The 25,690-nt window shown below is 42.4% G+C and overlaps 1 protein-coding gene across 2 annotated transcripts in view; it reads left to right on the top strand.

Moving 5' to 3' along the window:
• The window catches only part of MINAR1 (membrane integral NOTCH2 associated receptor 1), a 36,736-nt gene that overhangs the window by 1,580 nt on the left and 9,466 nt on the right, over positions 1–25,690 (top strand). For both annotated transcript variants that reach the window (XR_001888140.1, XM_017886811.1), the window contains exon 2: positions 22,453–24,800. Coding sequence is in view for 1 of the 2 variants with exons in the window: in XM_017886811.1 (XP_017742300.1) it covers positions 22,503–24,800 (2,298 nt within the window). In the remaining variant the exon portion in view is untranslated. The remainder of the gene's footprint in view (positions 1–22,452; positions 24,801–25,690) is intronic.

Here is a 25,690-nt window from a genome sequence, read left to right as displayed (position 1 = left end):
GGGAAAACCTTAAATGTCTGGTAAATAAAGTCTGATTTTTATTGTGTGTGTCTGAGAGACTTGTATAGATCAGGGAGTATGTGAAAATAAATGTCAGTTGCCAGAGAAAGAATAGATCAGTTTATTTGCATCTCTGATGAGTTTGGTGAGGAAGTGTATAGCACTTAATATTTGGAAGGCAGACAAAAGGTTTTGTTGTTGGTGTTATGTTCCTTTTGAATTTTAGATACATAATGCCATTATTTTCTGGCCAATGCTCCAGGCAAAATTGATGTCTTTCCAGTTTCTAAAACCCATCATGTTTATGAACTCTCTGATACTCTGTCTGAAACAGTCATGCTCCTGTGAGGTTGAAATCCCTCTCCTGCTTCTGTTCACAGCAGACGCACAGACCTGGTCTGGAAATTTTCTCACTCAGGATTCCCAAAATGAGCCCTTTCTCAAACCTTGACAAATGTGCAGCAGAAGCCATTGTTGCAGTTATGGCTGTGTGCCTGCTGGCCAGGGATTTAATAGCCAGGGGAAGGCAGGGGAAGGCCCTGCTCTCTGCTCCAGCCAGGTGGTAATGTACATTCTTAAACTAGCTAGGAAAAGGTTCTAGATTCCTCTGTGAATATATCATTTAATCCCACTGATTAGCTTTTCCCACTGACAGACATTCAAATCCTTATTTTTGGAGCTTCCTCTGCAGACTTGGTGTAAATTTCAAAAAAAAAGAAAAGAAGGCTATGAAGCTTAAGACAGGCAGAGACAGTTGGCTTCCTACCTAGGCATGCTTCGAACTCACTGTATGACCTTGGTAAATTATTTAACTTTAATGCATGCTTGTTTTCATGTGTATAAAATGAGAGAGTATCAGACTAGATCATGGATTTTTTTCCTCTCTTTTCCCCCTTCTCTCTGTAAGAGTAGAACCCTTTAAATTAAATATTTCATAAAAGTTAAGTGGCCGGGCACAGTGGCCCACGCTTGTAATCCCAGCACTTTGGGAGGCCGAAGCAGGTGGCTCACCTGAGGTCGGGAGTTCGAGACCAGCCTGACCAACATGGAGAAACCCTGTCTTTACTAAAAATACAAAAAATTAGCCAGGCGTGGTGGCGCATGCCTCTAATCCCAGGTACTTGGGAGGCTGAGGTAGGAGAATCACTTGAACCTGGGAGGCATAGGTTGCAGTGAGCCGAGATCACGCCATTGCACTCCAGCCTGGGCAACAAGAACAAAGCTCCATCTCAAAAAAAAAAAAAAAAGTTAAGTATGCAAAACAGATTTAAGAGCAAGGGAGGGACATAGCAGCCAGTTCACTCTCAGTGTGGTGTCTGAAGCACCCTTTGGAACCCCCACGGGCTCTTCAGAATTCAGTTTGAGAATCACTGGAAGCTTCTCTCTGCAATATGGCATATTCCCTCTCTGAGTGTTTCCAATGAAATGTTGTGGTCACCTAGCTCAGTGTTATAAATAAATTGTCACGTACCTGTAACTGATCCTCTTGGATGGCTAGTTAAACCCCTACAATGAGAGCTCTGGGAGGACCATAACTTTTTCAGCCCTGGACCTTCTGGGTCTAACACAGTGCCTGGCATGTAAGTAAGTGCTTAGTAAATGCTTATTGAATGGATTAAGAAATGAAGAGGGAGTAAAGTTATTCTGGCAGACCAAAGACTGGTGGATGATACACTATGGTGGAAATCTTAGGAGAGCAGGGACTTTGATTTGTTTGTTGCTATATCTCTAGTGCTTGGCACAGGCAGATTTTGGCTTATTATAGGAAGTCCTTCAAAATAATTAAAGTTAATACTGGGAATGGATTGCTCCAAGAGGGGATAGAAACATATATGGTGGCTATTAATTTTGTTCATAAATATTCTGGCTCTCTCTGCTTCTGGACACATGGTAAGATTGCATTTTCCTGTTAATTTGAAATTAGGTATGGCCATGCGACTTGTTTGGCCAGAAAGTACATGAACCTTTAAGAGTCAGTAGGTGCCTCACCATGTTCTCTGTTTGCCTCTGCTTCAGTGGTAGTTAAGTCTCCAGAAAGTGGCTGCTCCTCCCCCAGCCTGGGTCTGTGATTGAGGATGATGTGGAGCAGACCTTCTTACCATTGATAATAAACAAACTGATTGGTACTTTAAACCCCTGAAATCTGGGGATTAGTTGTTGCTGCAGCGTAACCAAGCATATCGTGACTGATGCAACATGTAAAGAACTTGAGATCATACTGGCTGCTGATCAGGATAGCAGCGTTATCCGGGAAGAGGCCAGTCCTTGCTGAGACAGGGCTTCATGCGGATCAGGACCTATATATGAGCACCACATTGTGGCATGTGGCTGTCATTTTGCCTGGTCGGAGAGCTCATTTGGTGATATACTCAGGTTAGTCTTTTAGAGAAGGAACATGAAAATCAAAAGCCTGATGCACTAACTATAATATGCTGATTTCATAGTTTAGGGAGAAACAAGTGAATCTGATAAATGTGTTCAGTGATCGGAGAGAATTATCCATTAAAAGCCAGATAATAAACAGAAGGTGCTTTGTGAGCCAAGAATGAAAGCCAAGGGAGTTAGTGGAATGAATTGAATGACTGTGTCATATGACTGTGACATGCCAACATATCCTTCATTGTCCAAGTTAGAGAACTACCTGCTCAATAGACTCCATGCATATGCATGAACGTCATTTAATACTATCCTTAAAGCATGATTTATCAAACACAACTGTACGATTTTTCTGATGCTCTGAGCATTGTTCCATGCCCTTAGCCAATGGGAGTTCACATAACAGAGTTTTCTACTGACGTGGCCTGTGAGAACTTCATACTGCTAAAGCTCTCAGCCAGTGAGCCCTCCACTGTTCCCAACTTCAGTGTCTTTCTCAATATGTGTCCAATTCCCTGCACCCTTTCTTCCTGCCATTTACTTTGTGTCCTAGTGAGCAATTTTGACCTTCAGTGGCTCATGTGATTACCCCATTGATCCCTCTTCGATAACACTGGGATCTTAAGGAGAAAAAGTTTTATTCAGGAAGCTAAACATGCAAGTTTTAGGGTTACTGGAGGAGGCTTCAAGTAACTAACTAAGAAAACAAACAAAGATCAACCAGTCACTAGGAACTGAAAGCTTTAGCATATCCTGGCAGCCTAAAAGACTGAACAGTGGTGAGGAGGCAAACCTTGGGGAACAACGAAAGAAAGCCTGTCTCAGGCATGGAAATTGAAGAAGATGGAAGTCTTTTGGCTGCGTGAGTGCAAAATGGGGAGGAGTGAGTAGGTGTGGGTATGAGTGGGTAGTGATTGGGTCTGAGTAGTGATTGAGGGTGGGTGGGATAGGTAGTGAGTGGATGTGGGTGGGCAATGATTGGGGGTGGGTGTGGGTGGATAGTGACTGGGTGTGAACTTGGGTGGGAAGTGAGTGTGGGTATAAGTGGTTGGTGAGTGGGTGTGGGTGGGTAGTGAGTAGGTGTGAGTGGGATAGGTTGTGAGTGGGTATAGGTGTGGATAGGTGATAAGTGTGTGTGGTGTGGGTGGATAGTGTGTGGTGTGGGTGTGTGTGGGTAGTGTGTGGGGTGTGGGTGCGATGAGTACTGTGTCAGGTGTGGGTGTGGGTGGGTAGTGAGTGTGTGGGGTGTGGGTGGGGTGGGTAGTGAGTGTGTGGGGTGTGGATGTGGGTGGGTAGTGAGTGTGTGAGGTGTGGGTGGGGTGGGTAGTGTGTGGGTGTGGGTGGGATAGGTTGTGAGTGGGTATAGGTGTGGATAGGTGATAAGTGTGTGTGGTGTGGGTGGATAGTGTGTGGTGTGGGTGTGTGTGGGTAGTGTGTGGGGGGTGGGTGGGGTGGGTAGTGAGTGTGTGGAGTAGTGGGTGGGGTAATGGTGTGGGGGTTTGTAGTTGTGGTGAAGTAGTGAGTGTGGTGGGGGGTTGTGGTGGGTAAGGTTTTTTAGTGGAGTGTGTAGGTTTGGTATGTGGGGGGGGATAGTGGGAGTGTGGGTGTTGTTGGTGGGTTGGGGGTAAGGCAACTGTGGGGTGTTGGGTGGGGTTGGTAGTGATTAAATTGTGAGTGGGGTGGCCAGTGGGTTGGGGTGTGGTGGAGTATGTGTGGAATAGTGATGAGAAATGTTGGGGTGAAGTAGCAGTGGTGGGTTGTGGGGGGTAGTGATTAGGATGTTGGTTGGGTAGGCAAGTTGGCGTTGGGGGAAAATGTGTGTTGGGGGTAGTGATGAAAAGAAATGTGGTTGGGAGCCGTTGTGGGGGGGGTTTGGTGTTTGTGGTGTGGTGGTGGGGTGGGTGTCAGTGGAATGAGAAATGGTGGTTGGGTTTTAGGAAAATGTGTTGGGGGGTGTGTGTGGATAGTGAATGAGAATGTGTTTGGGAGGAATGGGTGGTTGTGGGGTTGTGTGGTGTTTTGTTCGTGTGAGAGTAAAGTGTTGAGAATGGTGTTTGGGGTAGGCCCAAGTGTGTGGGGGGTTGTGTGGTGTGGAATAAGTGATGGAGATGTGGTTTGGGGTAGGGAGTTTTGGTGTGTTGGGTTGTTGGGGTGTGGTGTGAAGAGTAAGTATGGAGGAGTGTTGGGGTAGGCAGTGTGTGGGGGGGGTGTGTGTTGGGTAAAAAGTGATTTGAATGTTGGGTTTTGTGGTAAAATTGTGGTAGGCAGTTGTGTGTGTGGCCCGGGGTAGTGAAATGAAAGAGGTGGTTGGGAGGCAAGTCTGGTGTGTGTGGGTGTGTGTGTGTGTGTGGGTGTTTGTGTGGTTAAAAAGTAAATGGAAATGTGGTTGGGGGTTAGCCAGTGGGTGTGGGGTGTGGTGTGGGGGTATATGAAAGAAAATGTGGTTTGGGGTAAAGGCCAATTGGTGGTGGGGGTGTGGTGTGTGGGGTGTGTGGTGGTGTTGTGTGGGGTGGGGTAGTGATGAAGATTTGGTTGGGTAGGGCAGTTTTTGGGTGGTGTGGGGTGTGTGGTGGGAATAGTGATGAAGAATTGTGGTTGGGGTAGGGGATTGTGGTGTGGGGTGGTGTGGTGTGTGGGTTTGTTGTGTGTGAGAGTGAGATGTGGGTTGGGTAGGCAAGTGTGGTGGGGGGGTGGGGGTGTTGGGGGAAGTGGAATGAGAGTTGGTTTGTTGTTATTGGTGGATTGTGGTAGGCAGTGTGTGTGTGGCGGGGGTAGTGATGAGATGTGGTTGGGGTAGGCAGTGTGTGTGTGTATGTGTGGATAGTGATGAGATGTGGGTGGAGTAGGCCATGACTATGTTGGATATGGTGGCAGTCAGTGAGGGAATGTTCTCTGTGTTGTGTGGGACTGAGACGTGGGTAGGTAGTGTTGGATGTGGATTAAGGCAGTGTGTGTGGGGGTGTGTGTGGATAGTCTGTGGGCTGGGTGGTTGACTGTCGGCTCTCGCTGTTTGTGCCAATGCCCTCGGAACGCTGACTGCCCTGTGCTATGACAGATGGTTTACTGGTGCTCCCCTTCCTCTAGCCTGTTGCCCTTGCAGGCATGGCCAGGGTCTCATTTATAGTTTTGTCCTGGTGAGGAGCACAGTGCCTGGCTCAGGTTGGGTGTTCCCTAGAGCTACTGGGTGAAAGAAGGAAAGAACAAGGTGATTCTGAAGATGCTCAGCAGGGATGGGAGAGGCCTGACTCTGTAGTCACAGCAGGAAGGAGAAAGTATTGGATTATTTAGTCTTCCATAACCTCAGCCTAGGTCAACAGTATAGTATGGCCACCAAAAAGATCCTTAGCTGAAATAATGGTGTCTAGAATGAGGAATGGGACTCCTGTACTTTTCTGCACTTCAAGGGAAGGACACACAATGTGAGAAGTGCATGAGCCAATTGGAAATTATTTAAAGAACCATGGATCATTAGCCCCAAGGTGTGTCTACTCCAGAATTTCCCAGCAGCCGTCAGTGCATCCATTATACCAGAACCTCTAGGGGACCTTATAAATGCATATTTCCAGGCCTCATCTGCTGAGTCAGAATCTCTGGGGTGAGGCCAGAAACTTGGTTTATCCCCCACATTTTACAAGGCTGTTGGGAGTTTCCCGCATAAGGAGAAGATCTGGGGTTTGACTTGATTTTCTGAGTCAGAGACTGCACCTGGTAGCCTCCTCTCCATCAACCCAAAAGATGCAGGGAGCTGCAGCCAGGTCCTGAAGCAAATGGGAGAAATGGGATGTAAGAACCATCCTTAAATACTCGAAAAACTGCCCTTCGAAAGGAGATTTGGCTTCTGCATGTCCTTGGGGCAGGATGAGGACCAGTGGGTGCAACTGTGGAAGAGGCTGCCTTGGGAAATTGTGTGTGTTCCCTGTCTTACTAGCCATCATGCCCAGACAGGCAAGAGCAAAGGCCCTGGGCTGGAAGCAGGACTGGCATGTTTGGCCATAAAAGTACTTTATAAAATCTGCTCTTGCTGTTCCCTCAGCCTGGGCTTTGCCTCCTCCTTACCCCGCTCCTCCCCATCACCCAGGCAGGCACGTGGTTTGCTCCATTGCCTCCTTCAGGACCTCATTCAAAAGTATCTTTCCCCCAGGCCTCCTCTGACCATCTTGTTTACATGTGTAATACCTCCCCTTGTTCTCCCCTTTTCTGCTTTTCTCCATAGCACTTCCTACCATCTAATACACTATAAATTTTACTTTTCTATTTTGCTTATTGTCTGTCTCCCCTACTAGATTATAAGCTCATGAGGACAGGGATTTTTTTATTGTCTGCTTATACCCTGCTGTATTGCCACCAGCTAAGACAGTGCCTGACACATGCCAGTTACAAAAGAAACATTTTTGAATGAATAATATGGATGCCTCATTTGACCTTGTTAGTAATCCCAGGAGGAGGAATTGATATCTTCCTTTTATAGATAAGAAAACCAAAGATTAGAGATAATTTACTTCCTCAAATTCCCCTTGCCAGAATTTGCTTGCAAATCCTTTCTTCTTTATTTTTTATTATAAAATCACATATTTAGAACATTTAAGTAAAATAGCTCTGAAATGAAAGGAAGAGAAAACACAGAGACAATTATGATTAACATTTTAGTATTAATATATACAAAGGGCAAGTGTATGTAGAAAATGTTGTCATAATACAACCCACCATTTAGTGGTATACTCTTTCACTTAAGAATACATCATTAAAAATTAAACATGCCAATAAATGTATTTCTGCACCGTGACTTACTAGTGGGTTATTGGTATTCTATCATACAGATGCACTGCAATTTATAGAACCCATTGTTGGCTACAAAGATTATTGCTAATTTTTTCTTATTTTAAGCAACATTAAAGAGAATATATTCATAAACTTCGTTTACATATATCTGATTATTTTCTTTACATAAATACTTAGAAGTGTGGATTTGCTTCATTTAAAGGGTATGCGTATTTTTCAAGTTTTTTTTTTTTTTTGAGGTGGGGTCTCGCTCTGTCGCCCGGACTGGAGTGCAGTGGCCGGATCTCAGCTCACTGCAAGCTCCGCCTCCCGGGTTTGCGCCATTCTCCCGCCTCAGCCTCCTGAGTAGCTGGGACTACAGGCGCCCGCCACCTCGCCCGGCTAGTTTTTGTATTTTTAGTAGAGACGGGGTTTCACTGTGTTAGCCAGGATGGTCTCGATCTCCTGACCTCGTGATCCGCCCGTCTTGGCCTCCCAAAGTGCTGGGATTACAGGCTTGAGCCACCGCGCCCGGCCTTTCAAGTTTTATTGTTGATTACTTCCTATAAGTCATATAGTTCTCCAGCAATACATGGGAGTGCCTATTTCCCCGCATTCTCCCCAAGAGTGGTATACTGATTATAGATACTGTAACAAATATACTATACACTGGTTATAAATAATATCAAAACCCTTAATAATAGTCAAAACCCTTAGTCTTTAGTACTTTTCCACTTAGAAAGAAAACATTTTTATTTTCTTTAGATTTATAAATAACAAACAAATTGCTGTTTTACTTTGCTTTATTTATTATGATGTTGCACATTTTTTCTTTGCCTTCCTTTCTTTGTAAATTAACCATTTTTTTCTGAGTTGTTCATAATTTCTTATTCATTTTTAAGAGCTTTCACTGAGATGCAAGAATTTTCTGCATTCTGTTTTTTCAAGTTTTTTTTACTTTTTTTTTTACTGTTTATGTTTTTTATGTTTACTGACATGGTAAGCAATTTTTATCCTTCCAGACCTATCACTCTTCATCTTAATTATTTCAACTTTTGGGATCTTGTGTGGAAAACCCTTTCACAACCTCAAATTATCTAAATCTTGACTCAGATTTTCTACTTTATATTTAATCTGTAATTTACTTTCGTAAATGGCAAGAAGTGGGGCTAACTTTTTACCAGTTGATTAACCAATCATTCCAGTAGTATTTAACTAATAAAGTAACACATTTATGTTTATTAAATAAACCATTATTTTCTCATTGAGTTGAAAGGCCACTTCTATAATATATTGACTATTTATCTATATTTGGGTCTGCTTCTTGTCTTTCTATTCTGTTCCATTGATTTATCTGTCAAACTATCATAATAGGAGCTTTGTAGTAAGTTTTCATATTTGGCTATCCAAATAGATTTTTATTTTGACCAGAATTCTTAGATAATTAACTTAAAGCAAATAATTACTTAGTGTTACCTTTAACATGCATGGTCTTGTCCCATAAAAATGAAAAAAAAACTTCCAACAAAACATAAACAATAGCGAAAAACTGCCTTGTGAATTTTCTTTGTGGTTGCTGCCCATTTAGAGCCTTACTTATATAAATTTTCTTTTAGCTCTCTTTTTGGCAGTTCTCAGTAAAAGCAGATAAGTTGGAACTTGTTTATCTAGTGTTTTACCTTATTTTAAAATTAGTACGTATTTTAAATAATTAAGAAAAGTACATAAAGTAATGCAGTAGACATTCCATATACCAATGAAATTAAATGGATATTAATGTTTTGTTATTTTTGCTTCAGTGTTTGTTTTTTGTCTTTAAAGAAAAGAATATGATATAGTCCAAGTCCCAACTGCCACTTCTTTTGTTTTAATCACCTGCTACTCCCCGCATTGGTGAGACAGGATTTCTACTCTAAGGTTAGAGGATTTCTACTCTAAGGTTTCTACTCTAAGGAGATTTCTACTGAACACTTGACACTAACACTGAGCAGATGAGATGGACAGTGATTTATTAATTGCCTGTACTCACAGGAGGGCAGGGAGAGGACACCACAGGCCACACAGGGCCACAGAGGGCCACACAGGGGGCTGCACTTAAGAACAGAGGGAACAAGCAGGAGCTGTGGGAGGCAGCCTTTGCTTTATCAAAATGGTGAGGTGACCCCTGATTCCCACAAGAGGATGTGATGGACTTGTTTGAATATTTCTGAGGACTGGCAGGGAAGCAGAAGCTGCCACTCGGGGTAGGTAGAATCTGTGCCTGGTCCCTTGATAAGAAGAGTGGTTTGGCTAGGGTACCTTATCTGCAGGAGTAGAGAAATTTGCAGTTTGGCCATTCAAGGTCCTCCTGGTTTCACCAGGTGACAGGGCAGCACATCATATTGGGCCGTAAATATAGGCCCTACACCACATCTTTCCTGCCCCTCCCAGAAACCACTATCCCAAACCTGGTATATTTCATTTCCATATAGATTTTTGCATTCTTCTTTTTATGTATACATCCCTAAACAATCTATTTGAGGGTTTTTTTTTCCAATTACATCGATGATATGATAGATCCATTCGCAACTTTTTCCATGCATTCTTAAGTTTTTGAGATTTATCTTCAAATTTATCGTAAGTAAATTCATTAATATTAGCTGTTGTATAATATAAACTATGTGGATAAACTAATTTATTCCCCCACATTATTTTACTATTCAAAAGTGTTTGATAACAGTTTTGCCTCCTTGTGAACCTATGTGCATGTTTATCTAGGGTAAATACCTCAAGGTGGATCTGGGGGGCAATAGGTTTTGATTATCTTGAGCTTCATCTATATTGCCAAATTGCCCTCTAAAGTGGTTCTCCCAATATTCATCCCCACCAGTAACATATGAAAACTGCCTGCATATTCAGCAATCCTTGGTGTTATATTAAATAAAACTTCCAAAAAATTGTCTATTGAATTTGTGGCTTTATCCCTGTTTTCATCCCTAATTTTGTGAAGTACTGTATAATGTGATGTGTAACGTGAGCTCTAGACTTAGGGTGTATAGTTCAGGCCCTGGTTCACACATGTCTTAGGCTGTGTGGCCTTTGACAAGCTACTGACCTTGCTCTATGCTGGAGAAAATTCAGCCATAAAATTAGGATCATATTAGTTCCGATTTTGTAAGGTGATTTTGAGGATTAAATACGTTAATCATTATAAAGTGTTTAGAAAATTTCTGGCACATAGTAAAGTTCTCCATAAATGTTACCTATGATAATGTTGTTCCATTATTTATTCATGTCTCTTTTCTTTATTTCTTTATCATTCTTGCCAGAGATTTCCAATTTTATTTATTTATTTCCAATTCGTAAAGAGATTATAATTTTATTTATTTCCAAAGATTTCAAAGAAATCATTTAGGTTTTGTTGATGGTAATGTTTATTTGTTTTCGACTTCACTAATTTTTCTCATAACATTAGTTGCTTCTTATGTTTTCCTTTGTATTTACTATACTGATTTTTTTTCCTGCTTCTAGAGCAGGATGCTAAGCTCATTGATTTTCAAACTTTTATTCCAATATTTGTATTTATTACTGTAAACTTTCCTCTAATGATAGCTTTAGCTATAGTTTACAGTTTTGATATGTCATATTTTCATTACATTTCGTTACAACCATATTCTAATTTTTACTATGATTAATTTTTTGACCTATGGATTATTGAGACCTGTATGTTTAAATTTCCATGTGTTTAGGTGATATCTTTGGGTATACATTGGTTAATTTTATTACATTATTGTAAAAAAAAATTCACTGCAGGATATAAATTCATTTTTTAAAAATTTGTATCATAATACGTGGCCAGCATTACTTGAAAAGAATGTGTATTCTTGGGTCCAGGTTCTCTATCTGTATAGATCAAGTTTGTTAATTGCGTTATTTTAGTATTTTTCTATCAAACATATTATTTTCTTTGATCACTCAGTTTCTTGAGAAATATGTTAAAATCTCTGTACATTATTGTGAGTTTCATATGTTTTCCTAGAAATTTTGTTAATTTTGCTTCATGTATTTTAAGGATGTATTTATTGGGTGTCCATATGTTCAGGATTATTTTCCTGGTGAGTTGTTTTATTTATCATTTTATAATAATTATTTGTTTCCCTTATAATATTTTTTAACCTTAATATCTTTCTTATTTATGTTAATATAATAATAATAATGTTATAGCTTACACTTACAGAGTGCTTATTGTATGTAAGGGACTATTACATAAAACAAATCATGTAAAGTAGATACTATTATCATCCCCATTTTGTAGATAAGGAAACTGAAGTACAGAGAGACCTATAATGTGTCCCAGGGTAAAAAGTGCTCCAACTAATAACTAATAAATCACATAGCTTATAAATAGAAGAACTTGTATTTAAATTTGGGCAATTTGGCTCCAGAGTTTAGAATCTTTAACTATGATGCCATTCTGCCTGTAATAAACACTAACAATATTCTGATTTAGTTTTGATTGATAAATCTTATTTCATCCTTATACTTTCAATCTTTCTGTAACAGTATTTTTTTTTTTTTTTTTTTTTTTTGAGACGGAGTTTTGCTCTTGTTGCCCCGGCTGGAGTGCAATGGCATGATCTCGGCTCACTGCAACCTCTGCCTCCCAGGTTTAAGCAGTTCTCCTGCCTCAGCCTCCCAAGTAGCTGGGATTACAGGCATACGCCACCACCCCTAACTAATTTTTTATTTTTTGCTAGAGATGGGGTTTCTCCATGTTGGTCAGGCTGGTCTCGAAATCCCAACCTCAGGTGATCCACCCACCTCGGCCTCCCAAAGTGCTGGTATTACAGGCGTGAGCCACTGCGCCTGGCCTGTGACAGTATTTTTAGGTATATCTCCTATAGGTAGTCTTTGACTGCATTTTACTTTAATTTTTAAAAATCCAGCTTGAGAGTCATAGTCTTTTAACTGGTAAGTTTAAGCTATTTACATTTATTATAATATGATGTATTTTGAAATATTTCTGTCATTTTATTTGTGATATTAATTAGTTATACTTTGCTTCTTTATTTATCTTATTTCCTACCTTATCTTAATTGACTGGGTTTTATTTGTTCCCTTGTTTTTTCTACACTGGTTTAGAAGTCCTGCGTTAATTTGTACAAATCCTTCCTGCTCTTTTAATAATTACTCATAATTTTTTTCTAACATGCATATTTGACTTAACATTTAAATTTATTTAACATCTCTTTCCTCTTCCAGATAATATAATACTTTAAAAGTTTTAATTCTGATCACTCCCTCTCCCATTAAATTATTAACATAGTTTTACAGAGTTGATACATGATTAGAATTAACTATATGTTTATCACCTTATTTCCTCTGGATTCACTTTCTTTCCCTCTGAAGGAGCTTCTTTATAGTTTTTACAATAAGGAATATGAGTTATAAACTCTGAAACTATTTCTTTACTTCTGAATAATAGTTTACATAGTAATAAAATTATGATCTGTATATTATTTTTCTTTGGTATTTTAATGATTTTATTTCTATTTTTTAGTCTACAATGGTATTCTTAAAAATCTGCTTTTAAGTTTGTTCTTTTTTAGGTAATTCAATTCTTTAGGCAAGTTTTTCTTTTCATTTCTGGTATTCTTTAGTTTCAATATGATGTGTTTAGGTAGCTAAGGGTGAATTCATTACTTATATGTCATATTTAGTATTTATATCACTCCTTGAGTTAGAAGATTCATGCTTTTAATTCTGGAACATTCTTATATATTATCACTTTTATCATCTTTCTGCCATTCTCTTTTCTGTCTCCTAGAATTCCAAATGGATATTTGCTGAAACTTATCCTTCTATGCTCATTTCTCTTAAGCTTGATTTAATGGTTTTTGTTGTTGTTGTCATTGTTGCTGTTTTGTTTTTTGAGACAGTCTTACTCTGTCACTCAGGCTAGAGTGTAGTGATGCAATCTCAGCTCACTACAACCTTTGCCTCCTGGGTTCAAGAGATTCTCATGCTTCAGCCTCCCGAGTAGCTGGGATTACAGGTGCATGCCACCGTGCCCAGCTAATTTTTTGTATTTTTAGTAGAGACAGGGTTTCACCGTGTTGGCCAGGCTGGTCTTGAACTCCTGACCTCAAAGGATCCACCTACCTCTGCCTCCCAAAGCTCTGGGATTACAGGTGTGAGCCACCAGGCCCGGCTGGTTTCATGTCTTTTGTCTTTGTGTCTCTTTGTGCTGCATTCAGCTAAATTCCCTTAGACCTATCTTTCAGTTCATAGACTTTCTCTTCATTTAGATCTAATATGCTATTTAATGGCTATTTCATGCCATTATGTTTTGTACTTTAATGATTCTTTTTCTAGAAGTATGACTTAGTTTTTTTCCAGATCTGTATGTTCTTTTTTCATAGTGTCTTCTTTTATTTGGATTTTCTATTAATTTTAAGCCTTACTTATTTTAAGTGCATTTCTATCTTCTTTAAGATTGTGGATTCATTTTATTAAGTTCTTGAAGGTCTAATCCTGCTGGTGATTTTGTGTCTGCTGATTCTTACTCATTGAGTAGTATTTTCTCTTGTGTGTTGTAATTTTTAAAAATATAATTCAATCTTAGTGTGGACTCCTTTTTCTATGGTGCTCCTATGTACCTTTGATTGTCTTAAGTACTTTCACTCTTGTTTCTGCTTGCACCCGTGGACATTATCAGCATGGAACTGATTTTTTACATTAATTTCTTACCTCAAGAGTTCTTGCGCACTGTGATAACATACATTTGGGCCCCCAAATATTTAAGGCATTGGCCTTGTTTTCCATTTTGAAGGGTTAATTTTTTTCTTTATTTAATCCAGACCCCAGGCAGAGGCTGACAAGTGTCCTTGTTTACTGTGCACCAGATTTTTTTTCATCCTTTGACATAAAGCTAGAGAATAGTCCTTCAAGGGTCCCAGCTTTATGCAGACATCTGTGTTTCTACTCTACATCTCATGGAAGGCCTATCCTACTCCACCTTAGAAGGACATCCCCTTTACTCTTAGGGCAGCCACAGTGCCAGCTCTCCTGTCTACCTCTGTGATTTTCAATCTCTTCTCTATTTCTGGAATCTGGGCATTTAGCTTGCTGTCGCAAGTTTAGTTATGCATGTTAAGAAAAAAAAATTGCATTTTATCCAGCATTTTGAGGTGTTCATAATGGGAGTTTTTCATATTCTCTAAGCTTACTTTCTTGCCAGATCTGGAAATTGCTTCATAATCACTTGACTTCTTAATCAAGGGCTTTGCACTAGGGTTGAGCTCTGTAGGTATATGTCTTGAGAAACAGAAGTATAACCCCTTCCCAACTCCTTGCTGCCCTCTTTAGCAATTTTTTTGTGGAAGACGGCTATCTCTGGGAGAGAAAGTGTTCCCCCTTAAGTTTGAAATTTTATTAGAGGTGACACAAACAATGTAGAAATTCTTAAACACAAATTTTAGATTCCTAAATTGATACCTTCTTTTCATAGTTTCACCAAATCACGGTAGCAACCACCATCCTAAAATAAAAACAAGACAAAATTCAAAACAAGCAGGCTAACACCAAGGCAGGAATTACATGAATACTGCAGATGAATTCTCTTGCAGTGGGCTTTTCGTGAGCATGAAATGAAAACATTGTGGCTGTTATATCTCTGCACTTTTTTTCAGTTTTTGAAATATCAATGTATTTTGGTGTATTGGAAAGGTTTAATAAGAATACTTTATAACTGGGTTTTGCTAATCCAGTTCAAGGTATATGTCATTCATTTGGGGGTTGTTGGTAGCAGAAGGGAAGATTAAATTTCTAAGGGAGTTGGTGGAAATGAAATTCAGAGAGCTTGTCTTTTGTCCAAAGATTCAAGCAGCAATACTACAAACTATATCCCTAAATCATCTCTCTCTCTTTTTGCTCTGCTTTGATTAACATTAGATGCCAAGAGTGTGAGCAGTTGAATATGCGTAAGATTGTGAAAGGGTGGGTATTCATTTTAGCTTTGTAGACTGGACAGCAACAACGTTTATCATGCCCGGAATGTGGCATGAGAAATGAACAAGGTGCCATAGAGTAATGGGAAGAAAAATCAGGCATCTGGTTCTGGCCTTTCCCAAAGCTACAGACCATTGTAGCTTTCTATTTCTAGTGGAAATACCCATGGGTTAGGAATTAAAGGAGCCTGGAGTTCTTCCCCTCGCTATGTATGGGTAGGAGGTTTTGAAAGGGGCTAAGACAATGTGGATCCCCATCAGTGTATTCTGTAGGTTGCAGTGCTCATCTTAACCACAGGCTTGCTCTGCTCTAACACCCACTTTGTCAGTTCCCAGCTCTTACTTACTACAGAATTGAGTTCAGACTCCCAGCCCAGAGTTTAGTGTACTGCCCTATCTTAGTATGTTTGTGCTGCTATAACAGAATACATGAGACTAGGTAATTTATAAGGAACACAAATTTAATTCTCATGGTTCTGGAGGCTGGGAAGTCCAAGATCGAGGTGCCAGTTTCTGATGTATCTGGTGAGGGCATTTTTGCTGCATCTTCACATAGCAAAAGGGCAAGTTAGCAGAATGCTGCACAAAGCCTCATTTTATAAGGGCATGAATCCCATTCATGAGGGAGGAGTCCTTATGGCCTAATCACAATCACCTGGAATGGTTTTAAAACATATTGAGACCTGGCCTCCACCACCCTAGACCAATTAAATCAGAATTCCTGGGAGGGGGTCTTAAAGCTCCAACTTCTTGAAACTATTACATTGGCAACACCTGAATCTTAAAGGGACACACTCAAACCATAGCACTCCCTATCTAAATTCTAACTGTTTATCCAGCTCCACCTCCTTCTCTCCATCCCCACCAGACACACAGACTCTTCCCTGCTGCCCTGTACCTTCATGCCTTCTGCCCTCTGCCTGGAGTACCTAATCTGTCCCTTTCCTCCAGACCATCAAACACTCTCCTCCTCTTTAGTCTTTGTGGCCATTGCCGATGGCACCTTCCCTGTGAAGCTAGCTTTACCTTTTCCCCATGGCTGGAATTCATCTCCCCCTTAATCGGGTTCCCAGCTCCATGTTTATGTTCCTCTGGCACTTGACAGTCAGAACTGGCATTTTTACAGACATTTATGAAAACAGTCTAGGTGTCAGGAACCCTGGGTGCTGGGGACAGTTCTGCCACTAGCTCTACATGTGCCTTTGAAAAGTCATGTTACTCTCTGGACCCCAGTTTTCTTGACCATAAAATGAAGGGTTAGGCTGGAGTTCACTGTGGTCCCATCCAGCCCTCTCTAAAGAGTGTTTTCTTCCCAGGGACTGTGGGTTCTATTGGGACAACACCTTTACCTTTCCCGGCTGTGCCTAGCCCAGTCTCATGCACATACTGGGTGCTCAGAAACAAGTTTTAGCGGGGCTAGACACCTACAGAATCTTCAAGGACACATGAGGCAGATGCACAAAGTGAGAGCCACATAGTGAGGAGGGTGTGACATGCTTTGGATTGGCGGGTGACGAGAGCACCCCCATTTATTCTGAGTGAGCAATTTCAACCTTTGGCTTTCAGAACTTTTTCATGGAATCAGTTTATGAACTGTCTTCCTATTTTTAAAAAAGAAAAGCTGAATAATGAACCCCACAGCCAATTTGTTATTCCCCTCTGAGGTCGTGTGCAGCCTAGACAGAGGCAGTAAATCGTCGGTCTACTGAAGGTCCATGGGAGCGTGTGGTTGAGGATGAAGCTTTCTATAACGAGAAACTAAAAGTCTTTAAATAAGTTAAAAATGTAAAACTTGAGAGGCCAGAATCCTGCTTTAGGCAGGCGTCTCTTGCTCTTTGTACAGAATGGAGTCATTTTTCAAAAATACTCCTTTTTTATAACATGCGGAGGGTGCTGTGAGGCATAAAGCCACTGAGACTGCTAGTATTCCCATCGCTACAGCTGTTCCATGAGTGACAGCTGTTATTTGTTGAATGGCTATCACATGGGAGGCTCTTTATTATTAAGTGCTTTACATATGTTTGTTAATTAAACCCATTGTTACAGATGAAAAAAGTGAGGCAGCGTGTGGGAGCTCTAAGTAACCTATCCAACGTCACATAGTGGGCAGCACTGGAGTCTGAGCCCAGGTCTGTGGGCCCCTGTCACTCCTCTCTACCATTAGGCTTCAATGCCTTTCACAAACCTCATCCCTCCGACTTACTAAATGGGGCTTCTCGGTCCCAAAATCTGGAGGCCCATGGTTCAGAAATTTGGGGTGGCTTTTAAAACTCCTAAAACCTGGACCCCTCCCAGGAATTCTGATTTAACTGGTCTAGGGTAGGGGAAGCCAGGTCTCAATATGTTTTAAAACCATCCCAGGTGAATCTTACCTGGTTGAAAACTCCTGCGTGATAAGCGCTTTAGCCAAGGCACAGGCGGAAGGCTGTGGAGCACCACGGAGGGAACAGTTAGAGGAGACTCTGGGACCTGGCGAGGGACTGGGGCAGAAGGGCTGTCACAGGAGCCGGCGTGGGTGAGCAGGACTGCGGGGGGATGTGGGCAGCCCAGGCAGCAGGCCTCCAAGTAGACGGGTCTGCGTGAGACACAGGGGAGGGGAGGCCTGGGCTGCGGTGTTGGCTTGGGCAGTCAGTTGGACCCGATGGAGGCCTGATGTGCTGCAGGCAGTCCCCAGTCTGGGCTCATGATTTTCGGATCTCTGCTGCTCACCGGCTCCTCCTGCCAGCTTCCCTGCCGCGCTGGGCATGGCTGTTCCTCATCAAGGAGCTCTGAAGCCAGGTGGGATGGAAGTCCTGCGATTGGCCTTCCAGAGTCTTCACGGAGCTTTTGCCCCCGGGGATGGGGGTGAGAGGGTGCTGCAGTGGCTGTGTTTGCAGGTCTTGTCGGCAGGCAATGTGCGGCATCATGGGGTCAGCTTCCCAAACGCCAGAGAGGGTGGATTTGTTGGTTGCTTAACCCCCAAAATATGCACGTGGAGATGTGCTGGGATCTTAAGAAAGTTTAAACCCTGAGGACAGAGCTCTTTAAGAGACACCTAGGAGAGAACGGGTGTGCGGATTGTGAGTGAGCCTGTGTGGGTGGGTGTATACGTGTTTGTGAATGTGTGTGTGCAGAGGTGTGAATGTGTTTGTGGATGTGTGGGGAGCTTGAGTACTTATGTGAATTACGTATACACACGGGTATGTGGAAGTGCGACAGAGTATGTGCGCGCGGGTGTGTTTGAGTGTAGGTCTGTGTGAGTGTGTGCCTGAGTGTATGAATGTGTGGTTGTATGTGTATGAGCGTGAGTCTGTGTGTGTGTAGGTCTGTGTGAGTGTGAAGCTGTGTGAGTGGGAAACTGCAAGTGTCTGGATGTGTGTGTCTGAGTGTATGATGTGTGTGTCTGGGTATGTGTATGTCTCTTGAGTCTGCATGACTGAAGCTATGCAAGTGTGAAGCTATGTGTGTGGGTGAGTCTGTGTGTTAAGTTGTGAGTATGTGAGTCTGTGTGGGTGTGAGTCTGGGTGTGAAGCTATATGAGTGTGTGGGTATGAGTGTGTGGATGACTCTGTGTGTGGGTGTGTGTCTGGGTGAGTCTGTGAGTGTGTGGGTGTGAGTCTGTGTGGGTGTGTGTATCTGGGTGTGAGTGTCTCGGTGAGTCTTTGTGTGGGTGTATGGGTGTGAGTGTGTATGTGGGTGTGTGTGAGAGTCTGGGTGTGTGAGAGTCTGGGTATGAGTGTGTGAGTGAGTCTGTGAGTGGCTGTGGGTGTGAGTGGGTGTCTGAGTGTGTGTGGGTGTGAGTGGGTGTCTGTGAGTGTGTGTGGGTATGTGTGTGTCTGGGTGAGTCTGTGTGTGTGGGTATGTGTGGGTGTCTAGGTGAGTCTGTGGGTGTATGTGGGTGTGGGTGTGAGTCTGGGTGAGTCTGTGAGTGTGAGTGTGTGGGTGAGTCTGAGTGTGGGTGAGTCTGTGAAGCTGTGTGTGTGTGAGTGTGTGTCTAGGTGAGTCTGAGTGTGAAGTTCTGTGAATGTGAAGCTGTGAATGTGTCTGCATGTGAGTGTATGGGTGAGTCTGCGTGAGTGTGAAGCTATGTGAGTGCGTGTAGGTGTGTCTGGGTGAATCTGAGTGAAGCTATGTGAATGTGTCTGCGTATGAGTGTATGGGTGAGTCTGTGTAAGTGTGAAGCTGTGTGTGGGGGGGGGGGGGTGCATGCACATATGTCCCCAGGCAGTTTTGCTCAGCCCCCAGAGATTCCAGGCGGCTATTTCTGCCTTGCTCTTTGACCAGATCCGGCTTCAGACTGTGATGCGTCATGCTCTCAGTGGAGTTTCTCTAGCCTCCTTTTCCTCATTTCTCTTGAATAACTGGGAAATGTCCGTGCCCCCCTCTCTGAGCTGTTGCTTAAAATCATATAAGGCCTCAGCACATAGTAGGTGGTCAGTCCACGGTGGCTACTCCACCCCTCATTCACCTCTGTCAGTAGGCGGTGGATGTTTGTCCTCCTGGCATGCGATTGAGCCTAGTGCCCCTTCAACAGCGTCAGAAGACCTGGGTTGGAGTCCACTTGGGCCCCTAACCCAATACTGAACCCCCAGCAACTCATGTCACCTCTCTGGATTATACAGTTACTTCCTCTCTGAGTTCCTCAGTTTCCTTATCTGTAACATGGGGGTGCTCTTCCTGCCCTACACAGTTGTTTGTGTGGTCAAATGAGGCAGACTGCTCAGGGCTTCATGCTGGAGGTTGGATCCTGTTCCACTGCTAAGAGCCTGGAAATCGATTTTTCAGTTCATCTCTCCTCTTGCTCTTCTTCCTCTCTGGTTCTCTTTGGTGCATTGTAGGAAATCTGGGTGCAGTTTCTCTATGATAACTGATCATCACATGCACCTGTGCTGCACGCATGTCCATGCATCTGTTTCCATCCACAGACCTCCTAATTTCAGTTTTGATAAAATATAACTCAGGCTTACTACATTTGTACTTCTTTTATTCACTTCAGGAGACACTGTGCCTTGGTTTTCCAAATAGGGTTTTTGACCTAGGATTAAGACTTCCTTTGCCATGCAAAGTAGGATAGAAAGTTGAGAAATCTTCCCAGAGAAGCAAATTGTTGGGTTTTCCTGGGAGGTGCATGGTAGGACACACATGGGATTAGCTTGGAAGTCCTGAAAGTGCTTCGTGTCACCCAAACTATAAAATATATGCATGAGTTGTAGTTGCTGTTCCCAAAATTACATTCACTGATCCTGTGCTCTGATATCTGTACCCATTCATTTACTTGAGACCCCATGTGACAGGTTGTCCCCCGCTTTAACAAGCCAGAACATTTGGACACAGAATGCTTCCATCAGATGGATTGGAAGGCTAGGGCGGGATGGGAAAAAATGGTTTCCCAGTGACTTGTTCTGGGCAGAAACAGAACCTGTCAAGGGTTTGTTTCCTTTTCCTTGCAAGAAAATGCAAACCACTGGTCTCTGCATATCCCTCCAGACATTCATGGGAGAAACTAGGCTAATGTTTATAGAAGCCTATTGGGAGTGGCTGCCTTCAGGATGGAGAGAAAGCTCATTACCTTGAGCTGCTAAAATTTAATCCAAAGAAAATATACCATTCCTCTAGAAAATCGGTTGGATACATGTGGACTGTGTTAGCTTTAAAATCAATAAATCAGTTATCAAAATACTAATTTTCTAAGCAGTATGCGACCAGGGAAATGAACACATTGTGTAATTTGACGTGTCTCTGTAAGTCTTAGAACCTGTATCTATGTTTATGAACCAAGGGCTTCACCTTCTCGAATGAAATTTTGTTAAATGTTTGGTTTGGTATTTTTAATTTGCCCATCCAAGATCTGTTAATGTACTGTTTTTGTTCAATTTCAAAGTAAAGTTTATTATTGTTTGGTGCTTACAAAATAACAAATGCTCATTGTAAAGAATTTTAGAAAAGATGGGAAATGATAAAAAAAAAAAAAAAAAACCCTATAAAAATAACAGTGGTTGAACAGAAAAGGGTGTGAGGGAACTTTCTGGGGCAATGGGAACATTTTAGTTCTTTATAGGGGCTTCGGTTTCTACACAGGCATACATAGTTGTTGAAACTTCAGCCAATGCACCCTTAAGATTTGTGCACTTCATTGTATGTACATTTTATATTAAAAGAAAATCTGTGAACAATTATTGAACTTGGGTTAATGATATATATGATGAAGTATTTGGAAGAAGTGTACAGATGTCTGCAATTTACTCTGAAGTGAATTTAAAAAAAAGAAAGTTTGATGATGAAAAAAAAGATCATATGGATAGATATGTAATAAAGCAAATAAAGTAAAATATTAATGGAGAATCCAGATGTTGGGTATATTAGTGTTCACTATAAAATTCTTTCAACTTTGCTATATATTTGATAACTTATATAATAAAGTATTAGGGAAGAGAGATTACTAATTCAGAAAAAAAATCCATATTTACAATCTAAACTTAACTACTATTAGCATCTTAGTGCACATTATTTTCTTTCATTTTTGTTTTCAAGAATGCATAATTTTATACAATTATGATCTTATACGGATTTATTTTCATATTTTTTCACTCCATATTATATCATAGTTTTGTTATGGAAAATCTTCATTATGTAATTTCTAAATTGAGTTATTATTTATGTGCAGTAAAACTTACACTTTCTAGTTTAGAGTTCTGTGTGTTTTGACAAATGCCTACAGTCATGTAACCACCACCACAACCAGGATGTAGAACAATTATATCATTTAGAAAAACTTCTCTGTGCCCCTTTGAGGTCCACCCCCCTCCTCACATCCTCACATCCAGCTCTTGGCAACTACTGATCTGTCTTCTAGAATGTCATTAAGATGGAATCGTTCAGTGGAGGATGTACCTTCTGACTCTGGCTTCTTCCACCCACACACAATGCATTCGAGATTCATCCATGTCCTTGCATGTACTCGTGGTTTATTCTTTTTTGCTGATGAGTAGTATTCCATTGTAAGAATGTACATTAATGTAGTTTTAATGTTTGTAAAAATTCATGGTGTATCATAACATGTTTATGTATTCACCTATTTGGATATTTAAGATGTTTTGCTTTCTCATTATTATAAGTGCCATCATAGTGAACACCTTTAAGCATAATTGTTATCATCGATCATTAAGGTAGATTCCCAGGAAGGGAATTACTAAATCGAATGTTATGAATATTTTACTGTCCTTACTACATTTTAATCATTAAAATGTTTTCTTTGTATTTCTTTATACGGTTTATAAGAAGCTTGACTTCAAACTCCACTGGTGTTTTTAATCCTCTTTTCCTCCTCTCTTTCTCAATATTGCCACCACAGAACTGACCTGAAGTTTCAGTGTAGTCAGCGAGCTTTTCAAGTAATAAATCATGGAGACCAATCAGGAAGCTTCCCTCTTCTTGGTGAAGATCTTGGAGGAACTGGACAGCAAGCAAAATACCGTTTCTTATCAGGACCTGTGCAAATCTCTCTGTGCCCGGTTCGATCTGTCGCAGCTTGCCAAACTGAGAAGTGTGCTCTTCTACACGGCTTGTCTCGATCCCAATTTTCCAGCCACTCTATTCAAAGACAAGATGAAATGCACTGTGAATAACCAGCAATCAAAGAAAATCATGGTGGCAGCAGATATTGTGACGATATTCAACCTGATCCAAATGAATGGCGGGGCAGCCAAGGAGAAGCTGCCTACGGGTCTCCAGAAGGTGCGCAAGAAGGAGGCGTCCTTTGAATCATGCAGGTCGGACACAGAGATCTGCAATGCAGCCGAGTGTGAGCCCCTGAGCTGTGAGCTGAGTGAGAGGTCTTTCAGCCGGGGCTACCCCACCAGGCAGTCGTCCAAGTGCCGGAAGATGGACTGTAAGGACTGCCCGCAGTTTGTCCCTGCCTCTGAGCCTAACTTCCTGTTGGGAGTTAGCAAAGAGGTGAAAAACCGTGCTGCTTCCCTGGACAGGCTGCAGGCCCTGGCCCCATACTCTGTGACCAGCCCTCAGCCCTGTGAGATGCAGAGGACCTACTTCCCCATGAACATAGAAAATGAGTCCATTTCAGACCAGGACTCCCTACCCATCAACCAGAGCATCAAGGAGACCTTCATTTCCAATGAGGAGCCATTTGTGGTTCAGTCCTGTGTCCAGAAAAGGAATATCTTTAAAGAGGATTTTCACAATTTGATGGCGGTGTCCCCCGGTTTGGTTGGCCCCATCAGCAAAGCAGAGAATGAGCACGGAGAGCCCCAGAGTCGAAAGGAGCCCCACAAGCCACCCTTCTTCAACCACAGCTTTGAAATGCCCTGTAACAGCCAGTACCTGAATCCGGTGTATTCCCCGGTTCCTGACAAAAGGCGAGCAAAGCATGAAAGCTTAGATGACCTTCAAGCCTCTACGTATTTTGGGCCCACTCCAGTGATGGGAACCCAAGAAGCCAGGCGCTATCCAGGGAGGCCCAACAAGCAGACTCCCTGGCCAGCCAAAAGCTGGAGCCTAAACACGGAGGAAGTTCCTGACTTTGAACGGTCCTTTTTCAATAGAAATCCCTCTGAGGAGAGGCTACGCTATCCAAATGCCAGTAGCCAGACTCCCAATTTCCCAGCCCCAGACAGGCGCCCGACTTACCTCCCGCCAAAGGATCAACAGCCAATTCTCCCCATTGCTTATGCGGCAAAACCAAACGGGCTCAAATCTAAAGAGATCTCCTCCCCTGTTGACTTGGGGAAGCATGAACCAGTCAAAAAGTTTAAAGACAAGAGCATTAACTGCACCAGTGGGCAGCTCAGCTCAGATACCAGTAGCGTGGGCACCCAGACTGAGCACGTGCTGGAGCCCAAGAAATGCAGAGACCTGTGCACCTCCAGTCAGGGCAAGTACAGTGACAGGCACACCATGAAGCACTCAGATGATGACTCAGAAATTGTCAGCGATGACATCAGTGACATTTTCCGATTTCTTGATGACATGAGCATCAGTGGCTCCACAGGAGTGATACAGTCGTCCTGCTACAACAGCACAGGGTCCTTGTCTCAGCTCCATAAGTCAGACTGCGATAGTTCCCCCGAGCACAACTTAACCAAAATTGCCAATGGGGTCCCCAATAGCAAGGGAGACAAGGGCAACCGGCTTGAAAACACCCACCACTCAGAAGAAGAACTGAAGACCAGTGTGTGCAAACTGGTGCTCAGGATCGGCGAAATCGAACGGAAGCTGGAATCCCTGTCGGGTGTTCGTGAGGAAATCTCCCAGGTCTTGGGCAAACTAAATAAATTGGACCAGAAAATGCAACAGCCTGAGAAGGTGAGTGTGCAGATAGATCTGAACTCCTTGACAAGCGAGGTTCCGTCTGATGACAGTGCCTCTCCCCGGATGTTCCGTGCACACAGTGGCTCCCATGGACCAAAACTGGAGAACAACCCTGACTGGTGCTGCTCTGATGCTAGTGGGAGCAACAGCGAGAGCCTGCGGGTCAAGGCCTTAAAAAAAAGCCTCTTCACCAGGCCATCCTCTAGATCCCTAACAGAGGAGAACAGTGCCACGGAGTCCAAAATCGCCAGCATCTCCAACTCCCCCAGAGACTGGCGCACCATCACTTACACCAACCGTGTGGGCCTCAATGAGGAGGAGATAAAAGACACAGGCCCAGGAGATAATAAAGACTGGCATCGGAAATCTAAAGAGGTAATTTAAATTTAAGTTCACAAAATCAGGCACCAGCTTCATCATAGCCCTGGCACATTTCAAAGCCTTGAACATGGCATTAAACAGGCAAGAGGCCTGTCCTCTGTGTGCCAATTATCCTTCCAGGTTTGGCAGGCTTTTCACATTGGAATAGAGAGGACAACATAGGCAGGTCGTGTGTTCCACCAGGTTGTCCGTCAGCTAGGAGGAGCACATGCTGTGATGTTGCCAACAGCAGGACGTAGGGTTGGGATTCATGGGACAGGTGGTGTGAGAACAGATTTTCATAGAATGGGGAATGTGTCAGCCCAGGCAAGCATCACCAAGGGTATCTTCCTGTCCTTTCTGAAATAGCAGGATGCAGGTCGGGTACACGAGGAAGAATGCTGAAAAGGGTGCTAGCTAATGCATCCCTTTCATGGACTTCATTGCATATGTGATGTTCCTTTTTAAGCATGAGTTGTTTTTCATTATAAAATAAATTGATGGTTAGGAAGTAAAATGATAACTAGGATCATGAGGTCAGGAGTTTGAGACCAGCCTGGCCATATGTTGAAACCCCATCTCTACTAAAAATGTAAAAACGTTAGCTGGGTGTGGTGACACGAGCCTGTAGTCCCAGCTACTCAGGAGGCCGAGGCAGGAGAATTGCTTGAACCCAGGAGGCGGAGGTTGCAGTGAGCCGAGATCACGCATTGCACTCCAGCCTGGGCAACGGAGCAAGACTGTCTCAAAAAAAGACAGCAATTCTTAATCTGGTGTCTTCTTTTCCTTTTTAGTTTTTTTTCTCTACACTGTTGCTTGTTGGAGGCTCTTTCACATAAGCTCAGTTCTTTTGCATGTTTATAGCAGACTTCACTTCCTCAGTCCTAGAATCATTGTATACACAT

This window comes from Rhinopithecus bieti, unplaced genomic scaffold, assembly GCF_001698545.2.
Source record: "Rhinopithecus bieti isolate Rb0 unplaced genomic scaffold, ASM169854v2 scaffold_15087, whole genome shotgun sequence".
Lineage (NCBI taxonomy): Eukaryota > Metazoa > Chordata > Mammalia > Primates > Cercopithecidae > Rhinopithecus > Rhinopithecus bieti.
Note: the sequence above shows the minus strand (reverse complement) of the source record. Positions and strands in the feature narration are given on the sequence as shown.